We start from the raw sequence: 13,947 nt of genomic DNA, 5'->3' as shown, positions 1-13,947 counted from the left end.
TTGAACTTAAATTGACCCGACCTAAACCTGAACTGAAGCTAGATTGACCCGACATAACATGATCCTAATTTAACCAGAGACCTAATTTGACCTGACTCAAACCCGACTTGAATACCCGAATTGACAGCTCTACTTACTCATACCCAACTTTGTCCGGAATCTAATTAAGTTTTACTGAACTTGATTTGGCCTATTAGGAATTTAGGATAAAATTACCTGCCTAACCCGCCCCAAACATCCCGACCCATTATGGATCAACCTAAACTCTATATGGGCTACCAACCGAACTACAAAGCACTCATATAACACCCCAAAATCCAATAAACCTGTTGCAATATTAGGCCCATTAACTTTATAAAACAAGCCCCAACTTCTAACTTCACTCCACATATATATTCATCAAATCACCATAAACCCTAAGTCAGCCATTCCTTTTTCCACACACGCCGTCGTTGCAGCAAACACCGGAGCACAGAAATGGGTAAATTCCGACGCTTTCTCTTTCTCTCTCCTCCATTTTCGATTAATTCAAGCTTTTTCAATGTCTTCAAACTGATTTTGTTGATTCAATTTTCTTTTTTGTGTGTGAATTTTTGCAGCAAGGATTAAACCGCATGAGTTGAGGCAAAAGCCTAAGGCTGATTTGCTGAATCAGCTTAAGGATCTCAAGGCTGAGCTCGCTCTTCTTCGTGTTGCTAAGGTTACCGGCGGTGCTCCTAACAAGCTCTCCAAGATGTATGTTTTGATTTCAATTTCTAGGGTTTTTAATTTTAGGGTTTTTTTGTATGATTTGATTGAATTAATTGGGTTTTGTTTTGGGGATTTTGCAGTAAGGTGGTGAGATTAGGAATTGCGCAAGTATTGACAGTGATGTCACAGAAGCAGAAGTCGGCATTGAGGGAAGCATACAAGAAGAAGAAGTTCTTGCCACTTGATCTTCGTCCCAAGAAGACCCGTGCCATTCGTCGTCGCCTCACTAAGCACCAGGTATTATTTTCTATCTCTTGTTACACTGGTTTGCCGATTTGATTTGTTCATTTTAAATAATTATGTTATTAGGTTGTTTTAGATTATAATGCAAGTTGTATTTGGGTTCGATTGTATTTGTATGTCGTAAAACGTTGAGTGAAATGGAATTTGATTTTTTGAGGTTTATATTGTCATTTTTATTGTGAGGATTGAACGTTGAAGTGCTATGTTATTTGATTAATTCTGTATACATTAATATTAAGAGTGATGGTAATGGTTTAGTACGAGTGATACGGCATTGCACGCTAATATATTAGGTTCGGACATTCAGTAACTATAAGGAGGCATTTTTAAATAACAATTTTTATGTTGGTTTTGAGAGAAGCACAGAGTGTGTTCTGAAATGGCATTGTTTGATTGATTTTCATTTATATCTTTACACAGTGAATAAGAAGTTGGATTAATTTTGATTTCTGCGTAGATTATTGAAATCAATGTGTTGTTTTGGAGATAGATTGTATTAATCTAGTCATTTAATTAGCTTTTAAGCTAGATCATATGCGGTACTCCAAATGCCTCTCTTATTAGCAGTTTTTTTTACCCGTCTTTTGACCTGTTCCTGTTATTTGAGCCTATGAGAGCTCTAGATTTTGAACCTTAATTAAGAAGGGAAAATTTTACAAAGAAGGGTTGGTGAGTTTGTTAAGTTTAGAGGTGTAAGCTGATTTGAGCTAAGTGCAATGCTACATTGCCTACAGTATATCACTTATCAACAAAACTTGTCATGAATATTTGACTTGACCTGCTGGAGGAGCTTACAGATGGTCATGTAATATGAGTGTTAGACATTTAGGGTGGTTGTAATCATTCTAAATTGTAATGATACGGAGTATCTTATAATGGAGGGAGTTTGGCAGTTATGATAATTTCTACAAAGTAACTTTTTTTTTGTTATGACAAAATAGTTGTCTCAGAGTTTGTTGGCATGATAGTTCTGATGCTTGTGCTTTGCTGTTGACCTCTTGTGAGAGAAAGTTTGTATTTTGCCATCAACCAAAATCCAGTGAATGTTTCCCTTGCTCAACTTGATTAGCTGTTGCGACATTGTTGCCCGTTTGCATGTGCCTCATCAAACAGTTTAGGGTTTAGAGGAGTGATATTCATAATATGTTTCTTCCTTGTGTGGTTGGGGGATTGTACGATCGAAAATTTTTTCCCTGGTTATTTTGCACAAGTTTTGGAGGTTATGACTTGCGACTGATTTGAGGTCTCTAACTATTACTTTGTATTATTTTCTTTCTTTTTCCAGGCATCTTTGAAGACCGAAAGGGAGAAGAAGAGGGAGAGGTACTATCCCATGAGGAAGTATGCCATCAAGGTGTAGGCTAGGTATCTATTCTCTAAGGGGGGTGTCTACATTCCATGAAATTTTTGTTCTAATGTTTTTTAAACTTATAAAAAGTGAGCTTCAATTAAGGACATTAGATGCCAGATTTGTTCTACCTTGTGATTTTATCTTGCCAGCATTTTGTATTACTAAAATAGAATTGTTGTTTATGATCTATGACAATTTTTGACGTAGAAAGGTGCTGTAGATTCAATCTTACTAGCACACTTTTTAACATTTGCATGTATATCTTGTGTGGAAGTGTGGACCGGGTATCTGGTCTAAACCAAGGACCTGGTTCCAGAACCGGTCAGTAGGGTTCCACATTTTAGAACCAGTCCCAGAACTGATCAAGCTGGGTCCATGATTTTCGGGAATTAGACCCTAGAACCAGGGGGGGGGGGGGTCTGTTGGAAGCAGTTCCAAAATCGGGTTTCTAGTTCCTTTTATTTATTTATTTTCAGATTTTTGGATACATCATACATTGACCAAGTATCCCTTTTAAAGTTTGGAAAAAAAATCAAAAATTTACTGTATTATACGCATATGAAACAAATCCACAAATGCAAATGCATATCATCGGCAATTAGGTCAATTACTCAACAAATCTGCTATATGCACAATTAACAAAACTAAGAAATTGCTACAGTGACTACAAATTCATAATACTACATACGAATTCCAATGGAGTGAAGATTAATTAGGATAAAAAAAAGAAAAGAAAACAGACGTTTAACTTGAAAATAATATAAAATCCAATTCAACTGAGTCCGGCATACTCAAATTGTCAAATACTCAATTCCAATCTAACCGTTGACAGTAGATATGTACAAATTAACATTCTTGTTTTCGAAAAATTGCAACCGTTTACGATAAATTTTGATTAATTGCAATTGTTAGTCATTTTGCATTTACCATTTGGCAAGGGTCAATTATTATTTCTCACATAATTCGTTATCGTGACTTTGTGAGTTAGGATTTAACCCAATTTGTTTTGAACCAAAACTCCTTTTTAAATCGATTGAGTTCAATCGAAATCGATTATAACCCGACCCGATTAGGACCCGATCTGTTTTGACCCGAAAACCGTTCTAAATTGGAAAACCCCGTTTTCAAACTGACCAAGTTAAACCCGAACTGATTATGACCTGAACCGATTACAATCCGACTCGATTAGGACCCGATCTGTTTTGACCCGAAACCCGCTTAAAACCGAAAAAATCCAATTTCAAACTGTAGAATTCAACCCGAACCAATTATGCCCCGAACCAATTACAGACCGATCTGATTAGAATCGGACCCGAATAGAAACCTAGTAAAAAAACCCAAACCGAACTGACCCGATTTTATTTAAAACCAAACTGAACCGACCCGTTAATTATTTAAACTCGTTATAAATCGACCCGTTACAAACCGAAATCTGATAAACCGAACCGAAAAACCGATTGACACCTCTATAAGAGACTGATTTAAGGAAATGGAGGGAAAGGAAGAGAAGGAAAATGGTGAGATAAAGTATCTTTTATTTGGATAACAAATAAGGAAAGAAGGAAATTGAAAGGGAGAGAAATAGAGGGATTTAAGTGTAGGAAATTGATCCCTCCAACAATATACATATTTTGAAGGAAAACTTACCATTCTTCCCTCCCCTCCCTTTCTCTCCCCTCCTCTTCTCCTCCATCCCTTTCTTTTCCTTCCCCTTTCTTTATCCAAACACATTGTTTGGGTGAATTATTAGTTCTCTTACTTCTCTTCAAAATCAATTGAAAATGGAGAAAGTATATTCTTTGAATTTGAGATATCAGGCATAATCACTTACTTTATTGTTATCGTTATCAGTACAGATTCAGTAAGCTTGCCGCTGCCGGTGACGATTTCTTGTATATTAAAATTAAGGAAATGTAGAGAAAACTAACATAAAAAACAATACTCAACTCAATCAAAAGCTTAAATTGATAGTTGAGGCCCAGAAATATGTTTTATACTCTATTACTTGTATTACGTTTTTTGTTTTATTGTTCATTCGGTTATTTTTACAAAAATGTTGCTGTGAATACCTTTTCTTTAATCTCTTATCACTTGTCACTATCGCCCTAATCAACGCAACTTATTTTTTTTTTATATTTTTAAAATTTTTATATGGTCTCATTGAAGCTTGAAATTTACACAAATTTTTATGTTTGTAAGTGGAGTTGATTATTGGGTATGGTAGCCAATGATAATAGGGTTAGCGTCAAATTTAAAGGGATTTTAATGGATATGGCCTTATTGGGTAGTGTCAATATAGGGCTAAAAATGTTTTTTCAATTTAACTGATAAAGAAAATAAATGATGTGAAAATAATTACATAGATAAATTTGTATTCATATATAGTTAATAATGGCTTTGTCCAATATTTATATTAATTGATATTTTGTAAGCCCGTCCATTATTGATTCGCGATCCGCATTGGCCTGACCCGATATTGACCTTATAAAATGTGATCCTCTTTGACCCGACTCGCTACGACCCTAACCCAACCCACCCTATAACCAGGTCTAGTCATCATAGTTAGTTAATGTTATAGGGGTTAGCCGATCAGTATTATAGGGTTAATATCAGCTTTATAGAGGTTGTTCAATCAAAATTTCATGAGTTACTTGGTTAGTGTTATACATGTTACCTTAGCATTTTATAAGCGGTTACATTGTGTGGTCAGTCGCACACAAAACACGCTGTTTAAAAAGTGGTTTCTCACACTAACCGAGGAAAAAATAAAATTGAAAGCAACTAAAAAATATGTTTACATTTGATTAACAATACTTTTTACATAGATCACAATTTCGATTCTTTGTTGACGGCAATGTGTATAAACTACAGTATGGTAGTACTACAAGACAAGAGCAATAATAAGATGCTCAACTTGCTAACAAAAAACCTAAATACAACTGTCTGTTTGTGTCCCCATGACATACAAATCTAACTCAACTTAGTACCTCAGCATCTAACTCAATAATTGAAGCAAATTTTAAAATAATTATAGAAGCATTAAATACAACCTTAATATGTAATGGAATCGCAATCATGCTATAGTATCTTTATCCTTTTAGAATTGAAGCAATGTTGTCAAGTCAAAACCCTAGTGATGTTACTTTTAGAATTGAAGCAATGTTGTGAAGTCATCTATATATGAATTATTAAATCATGTTTAGGATAACAATCAAGTATACAATTTAATATATATATATATTTATATAATATATATAAATATATATATATATATATATATATATATATATATATATATATATATATATATATATATATATATATATATATATATATATATATATATATATATATATATATATATATATATATATATAAAGGGGAGTTTTTTCTTGAGTGTTTAGAGAGCCACGTAAGATCTAATTTTCTTAGCGCGCCACGTAGGATTATAAATCTTAGTAATAGCCAATTAAATAAGAGGTTATTAATTTCTTTTAGAATTAAATAATTCAAATGCCATGTAAGCAAAATTGGCGAATGAGATTTTTAAGTTTAAAATAATTTAATATTAAATATCATCTTTTAATATTAGGAATTTTATCTAAATATATAACAAATTTTAGCTCATAGATACAAAAAAAAAAAATAAAAAAATAATAAATTAAACAAACCGTGCATCGCACGAGCTTCATCTAGTTGTATTTAGTTTCAGGTCTATTTGAGTGATAAGAATGAGTAATCATTTAGTTTGGTTTTGATTATTTAGATCGGATTAGATACATTTTGTTATGTTATGAGTAAATAATAACAAATTAACAAGTTATCAATTACACTTTGTACAAACAACTAATATAGCTAGCTATCTAGTCAAAAATAAAATCTAATGCATCTCGCTTATCAAATCTGTCAATACAATTAATTATAATAGCAGTAATTTTACCCATTAATTATCAAACATGACCTTAACCTCAAACATATGGAGTTGCCAATGAAACCGCTTACGCAATATTTAATACTTTGAAAGTTTGAAGTTTAGCAAGGTAAGCCACTGTTTACTTTACTCGAATTTCACTTGTTATCTTGTGTTATTGGCCCTAAAGCTATTTTTTTTTATTGATTTTATCAACCCTTAACTTTTTGGATCTTGTTAGACGTTATTGGACAATATAAGCAACTTTTATCATACAAAAAGTGTATCTTGTCACAGTTGTTTCAAAAAACAAAAAAAAAAAAAAAAAAAAAATTGCCACAAGAAATTGATCTTGCACATCTATTTGTTGATATGGGCACACCTCCATGTGAGAGGAGCATAGAAAACCTTGCTCTCACAATAAATGTGCCTAAATCACTCTTTGGTGTAACAAATTCAGTTTCCCTTGTGATTTTCACATTTCTCAACCAATTATCACATTTCTTATTAGCACCCAAAAAAAAAAAATATTCTTATTTGCATAGACTTGGCAAATTTGCAAAGTTGTTTGGTGGTAAGAAAAAAACTAATTTGCTCATTCGTACTAGTACAAATTAACAAATTAAGAATGAAAAATCAATTATGCCATGTAAGGCACAATTAGTTTTTTGTATGGTAATGATATTGTTTGGTCGTCTTTATTTTTATTGTATATGTACTACTACCTCTGTTACATATCAGTTACAACTTTAGAATATTTTATGTTTTACAAATAATAACTCAAGTTGCAACTAATATGTAACGGAGGTAATATTATTTATCAACTTTAATCTAACCCATATTCAATCCCAGTATTGAGGTTTAAATGAAGGAAAATAAGGCAAGAAGAATAGACCCTAACCTTACACTAATAAAAAAGTTCTCCATAACTAATTATCTTGCCACTTAGAATCTTAGATATGTGATATTTTAGGTTATCTTTTCAATATAAAATATTAATATTTAGCAAATGATAAAATATATAACAAATTTAACTAAGGGTCCGTTCTCTGCGGCTTAATTTCAGTTGAGTTCAGCTCTAATTATTTCAGTTGAGTTCAATTCCTAATTTCCCTCTCTCATGAATTTCAATTCAGTTCATCTCACTTCAGTAAATCAGAACAGACACTAAAATTATTGATTCATAAATTACAACATATATTAATGATCAATCCGATACCATGATATGCAGGCATTGCTCGGAGTCTCGGACCCAAATACTCCATACCCTTTACTAATTTGTTAAAAAAAGAGTAAATTTATCGGTATTAGCCTAACCGATGCGCAGAAGTAGAATGTTGGAAATTGATTGGCATGTGAATCAATGAAATACGAACCACAAAACAAAAAAATACTGCCTGAAATTCACATGACTCGTGTAGAAGACCTCCTTCCCTGACGCTTAACGTGTAACTGTACAACTGCCTCAATCAAACCAAATACTTTACACTATAACCAACCCTCTCCTATTTTACACCACCTCCCTCTTTTCTCTCTTCTTCTTCTTCTTTCTTCGCCATTTATTCATCTTCATCTTTATACCATTCATTATTTCATTTATTGCATTACTTATTATATTCTACATAATCATACTATAATATAGTATCCCTGAAATATATAATTTATTAATACCCATCTCATTTTTCAGTCTCATCTCTAACAAATTCCACCGCTTTCTCCTTCTTCATCCTCACAATTTTAATGGGTGTTCTTCGAAATTTTGATTTCTTCAGGTTCTGGGGTTCTTTGGCGAAACGTTTCTTTCGGGTTTAAAACTCAATACGTTTCTTTGTTGTTACCTTATTACACTGACTGTTTCCAATTTTGCCTGTTTGTTATCACTTGATTGCTCCAGGTGAATCATCATCATCTTATGGGATTGTGATTGAAAGGCGAAACCCATTATTTTCAATTTTATTTTTGTTGGGATTGTGATCAGAAAGGTAAAAACCATTTTAATGGCGCGAAATTCTATCTAGAGAGTACCCAAATGGAGGGAGAAGAGCATGAACATATTCTGCCATTGTTAAGGTCACAAGTAACTCCACCACCACCTTTAACTCTATCCCCTCTTCCTGAAAATCATGAAGTTTCACTCTCTTTAACCCCTTCTGAATTCAAAGATCGTCTTATCTTTGGTTCCTTTCCTTCCTCTCCTAGAGACCCTTCAATTTCAATTCAATCCGCTTCTTCATCCACTCTCTTTGATGCCCTTTCTCTGCCTTCTTCGCCTTTGCCTTTGCCGTCCCCGTCTTCGGATTATCATCATCTTTCATTTCTTTTTGACCCACAATTAGCACAACAATGTCAAGAACAACAGCAGCAGCAGCAGCAGCCTCTGCAGGTGCCGCCGCTGCAGTGGCAACAGCAGCAGCAGCAGTGGCAGCAACAACAACAGCAACAGCAGTGGTTGGTTGATCCTAATTATCGTGGCAAGAAAACTAATCTTCACAGGTCTAAGACTGCCCCGGCTATGGCGGTTTTAAATAGTAATGATCAAAGGAAGGAAGATGGTATACCCCGACCTAGCTCTCAGTCTGTTGTTATACAAGCATTTGTGCTGTTATTGATTTATTTGTCATTTGGGGTTTTGATATATTGGTTGAATAGAACACATTTTAAAGGTAGGGAGACTCACCCAGTAATTGATGCATTGTATTTTTGCATTGTGACTATGTGTACTATTGGTTATGGGGATATAACCCCTAATTCTACTACAACAAAGTTGTTCTCAGTTTTGTTTGTGTTGGTTGGGTTTGGATTTATTGATATTTTGCTTAGTGGGATGGTTACTTATGTGTTAGACTTGCAAGAGAATTATCTTCTTAGGACGGTTAAGGCAGGGAAACGAGAGGATCAGGCGAAATCGGTGCTTATTGATGTCAAGAAAGGGAGGATGAGGATAAGAATGAAGGTGGCATTGGCATTAGGTGTGGTGGTTATGTGTATTGGAGTTGGGGTGGGTGTTATGCATTTTGTTGAGAAGCTTGGATGGGTGGATTCACTTTATCTTTCTGTTATGTCCGTTACCACAGTGGGTTATGGTGATAGGGCATTCACATCGTTGTCTGGTCGTAGCTTTGCATCAATTTGGTTGCTAGTATCTACACTCGCTGTTGCTCGGGCCTTTCTTTACTTGGCTGAGGCTAGGATTGACAAGCGTAATAGGCTGTTGGCAAAGCGGGTGCTTGGTCAGGACATGACCGTCTCACAGTTTCTTGCTGCTGATATGGACAACAATGGCTTTGTGAGGTATGAACCTGGTCTTTTACCTTAGTTATTCTGCCTATCTTATTCTTGCTGTGTATTGATTTTGCAGAATTGTATGTTTAACTGTATATTCTTGTGAGCTTAACCTCTAAATTAGTCTGTTAGGCACATTTGGACTGTTTACTACAAGTACATGTTTTTGTCTATCTTGCATATTTGGTGCAAAGTGAAAGGTTGAAATCATGCTCTTGAAGCCATTATGCACTGAGATCCAGCAATAGCATATTGATTATTGAAGAGATTACAAATATTTATATGCATAATTTGCCAACTTCTTTATATTTGGAGGGCAAGAAAGTTTGAATAATCCTAGTCTTCTAGTTGATATTGATGTACATATTAGCAGAACCCTTCTTGTTGTGGTATAATACTTGATTTCTCAGCTACCAAAGTGTCAAAATGGTAGTATGGATAGCTGCAATTCTAACTTTCGATGTTTTCCTTTCCAACTCTGTTTTTGAAAGAACTGCCACATTATATACAAATGCTACATACGGAGTACTTTCTTGCTGATCACAAAGAATGTATTCATTATACAAATCCAGTATCGAGCAATCTATCTTGCAAAGCCAATGAAGTACTTAATTAATAATAGTGGATGGTAAAACCACCCAATATTACTTTTTCCCTACTCACAGTGTGTCATCTCAATAAGAATCAGGAGTTCTTACCAAACCATTCTCTTCAAATCCTTTTTTTTTTGTTTTTTTTTTGTTTTTAACAATTTATCTAAAAATAGTCAACTCTTAACTGTTACCTGCTTAGAAAACTATCCTGTTCGTCTGTCAGTATGAGAAGAAAATCCCATCGAGTTCAAGGTAAGAAACAAAAAACCTATGCAAAATTGATGGTATAACATCAATTTATATGTTGGTAAATGGGTAGACGCATATGGATATCATTGTTGAACCAAGAATAGTGGTGAATTAGAACAGCACTAGTCTGTTTGCACTTAACGATTGAGAACACTGAGCTGAAACGGATTAGTTTTGTTGGAGGATGAATGATGAAAAATGGCTAAGCTGTGAGCCAAGATGGAGCAGTATCATGTTTTGTGGTTGAGGGCTCCACTAAGTTTTGTGGAAATAGTGATATGTGCTTAGCACTCTCTTTTAATACTGATGCTAATTCCAGTGACCTTTGAAGGAATTGTGAACTCATGAACTCCTAAGTGTTTAACTGTGAAAAAAAGAGAGGGAGGGGGGGGGGGGGTGGGTGGGTGGGGGTGGGGGGGGGGGGTGGGTGGGTGGGGGTGGGGGGGGGGGGCTTTCTCATTATGCACAAATCATTAAAATTATTACGCTCTTTCATTTGTTTGCTCATGCTCTAGTACATTCTGTATTCTTGCTCTCTTGCTTTCCGCTATTGGAAGTCAAATTACAGCTCTTGCAATTATTTAATGTTAGATTGTGAATCCATGGCTCTTTCAATTGAATAAGGATTGTCTTTGCTTTCTCAAGTTTAAGTGGTCAGCTACTCAGCTTGTCTTTTTTATCTGATTTTATTACCTCCTTCTAGGCTGTTCTTTACTGGTTGTCAATTTTGTTGCTTCTGTGATGTTTCTAGCAATTTAAATGGCTATGCTAAAATCTATAATGGATAAGCGAGTGAGTGGCTAATTCTAGCAACTAGTAGCGAGAATTGGCCTACTTATATTAGCCTTAAGTTGAACTTAGTGGAAACTTTTTGTCTACAGTCTAGAAACCTGTCTTGCCTGATTGGGGGTAACTTCGTGGAAATGTTCTCCTGATTTTTGGGGGAAAGGATAGAGAAAGTTTCTCTATATTAGCCTACCTTCAAATTTGACAATTTATATGTTCAGCTTGTCCATAGGGATTTTAAATTACAAAAGGGATGGACATTTGTCTACAGTCTATGCTTCATTGTTTGTTCTTCAAGTAAAAGTGCTCTCTAAATTCCTTTCAATGCCCTTGTCTTGGAGTACAGTAAAGGGTGTTTGGTTCGTAGGTTTTAGGTATGAGGTATGGAGTTGGAATGACCGAATGAGTAAATCTCATATCTAATGTTTGTTTAAGGAAAATCTAATTTCTAAACTCATTCCTTAAACCCGGTTTAGAAAGACAAAAGGGGAGGTGGGTATGGCTCATACCACACCTCTAGGTATCAAATAAATATTAAAATATCATTCCCAATTAACAACCAAACATAAGATATTAGGAATTAAGTTCCAACCCGATACCACCCTAGTTTCATCCCTAATTCCAAACCTATACCACTTTGTGAACCAAACACCCCCTAATACTCTAATAGGTCTCGGTTTCTGTTATTTCCCATTGTACTTTGATATGTAATTTTAAAACTTGTGTAACATCTGAATATTAGTGGTTTTCTGCCGTTGATCTTTTGTACAGTTTTGTTCCATTGTGCATGCTTAGCAGAATTGCATGCTCAGTAGTGTGTACTTCGGGGTTGAGCAGAGGACGGGAAACATACTTAGTTATTCTGTCACCCCATCACCCTCTTGGGCCTCTTCAGTCTTCACTATATGGCCATATGCATAACAGAGTTTTGTTGATCTTGAGTAGTATAAACAAAGACCCCATATTAAATAGTGTAAAGAGCTACAACTATGTGGAATAACATATTCTCTTGGGAATCTTGTATTACACTTGGAATTGTCAAGTTGTTTTATTTGAATATTTTGGGTGAGAATTTAGAGCTATTCAACATTGATAACATGTGAATGTGTGGATCTCTGACTCATTTCTCTATTGGAATTATTTGTCTTTTTGATGAAGTTTTTTGAAAGAAATAATTGTGGGGTATGGATTTGAATTAAAATTTAGGGAAACAAAAAAGTAGAATAGGGAGAAGACATGTTACTCTTACTGCTTGGAAGTTCCTTTTCCAATCTGAGCAAGAGACAGTCTAGCATCATTATACAGAAAGAAAAATATATCTTGCTTCTAACTTCCTAAACGGAGCCAAATTCTTAACAATATTCAGAATTAACTTCTTGGTTTACTGGAATTTACAAGGGAACATCTTACCTCCTCCTCCTGCCTGGGAATGTGTTGCATTTACTTATTTACTATTATGGCCATTCCTCTAATTCTTGCGCTGTCATTGGTAGTCATTATTCACATCATCTTTTTTTTTTTTTTATTTAACTTGTGGGTCTGTTACATTAAGGTTGCATAGGCAACTTGACCTCGCTAATTCTTGCTTGAGATAAGATTCGAATTTGATGTTGGCTACTGTTGACCTGTTGATATTTATCGGTACTATTGATTGTTAGTTGGAACAATTCTTTGTTACCCATGTGAAAATTTTACATGATTTTGGCCCAAAATGAAGTGTTAAAGTGTCCTGCCGAATAAATTAGTCTTGTTGCTTGGTATTGCTAAGGCTGGGAGTGATGATTAAGATAGGGAAATGTTGTTATAGTTTTGATGAGTTACTGATCTTTTCCTTGATTGTTTTTTCAGCAAGTCAGAGTATGTAATTTACAAACTGAAGGAGATGGGAAAGGTGTCAGACAAAGACATTCTTCTGATTTGCAAGAAATTTGATCAGCTAGATGCTGGCAGCTGTGGAAAAATCACTCTAGCAGATCTTGTGCATTGTCACCAACAAGATTAAGTAAATGAGGCTCTATCGACCTGTGAGTTGCTTTGATTCTAAATATTGACACAACTAAGTTATGGGGCATGGCTCAGAATGTCTAAGGCCCGGGTGTTTTATCTGTAAATACACACCAGGCGTTTCATTCTCAGCTTATATCAGATTAAATACATCTTCAGCGATACAAATGTAAGACGCATTCTGTCACTGGGAGTCGATTGTGCACTGTTTTAAAGGGTAATAGTTTCCGTACAGAATAGTTCAATGGATGAGTAAGAAGGCGTTGTCTTGATTTGGAAGTTGCTATGGAGAAAACTCCTATATCTGATTATATCTTAGCTAGGTTATAGGTTATATAATATATAGTATAATTTTTTGTTGTGAATTTGAAAGGTTACTTCATCCGCTTTTATACTTTGCTACTTACATGAATTCCCATTATATTCTTTATAGTATTGATATGTTGTACAAAATTGAAGTTTAGCTTTGACATTTACCAAGTTCCTGAAACCCTTTTCGGCTTAACTAGGCATTTCGCAAATGGGAATGGGATTTGGAATGTGTAAATAAGACATTTAAAATACGGGATGTTCACTAAAATTTTCTCGACCAATATTTTCATCGTCTATATTTGGATTAATGGATTTTAGCATTTTATATGCTTCAATTTGGTAATAAATATTAGTAATGGCCACTTTATGATTTTTTTTTTGACAACCACTTTATGATTTTACACTAATCTTTTCTTATAATTTAGCACCTATTATCCCTATATGTCGAAATAATTATTCATGATATA

At 34.6% G+C, this 13,947-nt stretch overlaps 2 protein-coding genes across 2 annotated transcripts; both read left to right on the top strand.

Moving 5' to 3' along the window:
- The first annotated feature begins 397 nt into the window (after positions 1–397).
- Positions 398–2,539, top strand: LOC145611578 (large ribosomal subunit protein uL29). Its single transcript, XM_081666918.1, has 4 exons — positions 398–481; positions 600–735; positions 831–987; positions 2,279–2,539. Exons 1-4 carry the CDS (start codon positions 478–480, stop codon positions 2,351–2,353), a joined length of 372 nt encoding a protein of 123 aa, XP_081523044.1. The 5' UTR covers positions 398–477; the 3' UTR covers positions 2,354–2,539.
- Positions 2,540–7,697: 5,158 nt separating this feature from the next.
- Positions 7,698–13,533, top strand: LOC145611432 (two-pore potassium channel 3-like). Its single transcript, XM_081666762.1, has 2 exons — positions 7,698–9,545; positions 13,013–13,533. The coding sequence occupies exons 1-2, from the start codon at positions 8,284–8,286 to the stop codon at positions 13,164–13,166; spliced, it is 1,416 nt and encodes a 471-aa protein (XP_081522888.1). The 5' UTR covers positions 7,698–8,283; the 3' UTR covers positions 13,167–13,533.
- Positions 13,534–13,947: the final 414 nt, after the last annotated feature.

The sequence above is a fragment of the Chenopodium album genome, chromosome 24 (genome assembly GCF_948465745.1).
Source record: "Chenopodium album chromosome 24, dcCheAlbu1.1, whole genome shotgun sequence".
NCBI lineage: Eukaryota > Viridiplantae > Streptophyta > Magnoliopsida > Caryophyllales > Amaranthaceae > Chenopodium > Chenopodium album.
The sequence above is the reverse complement of the archived record's forward strand: the minus strand, read 5'-3'. Positions and strand labels throughout refer to the sequence as shown.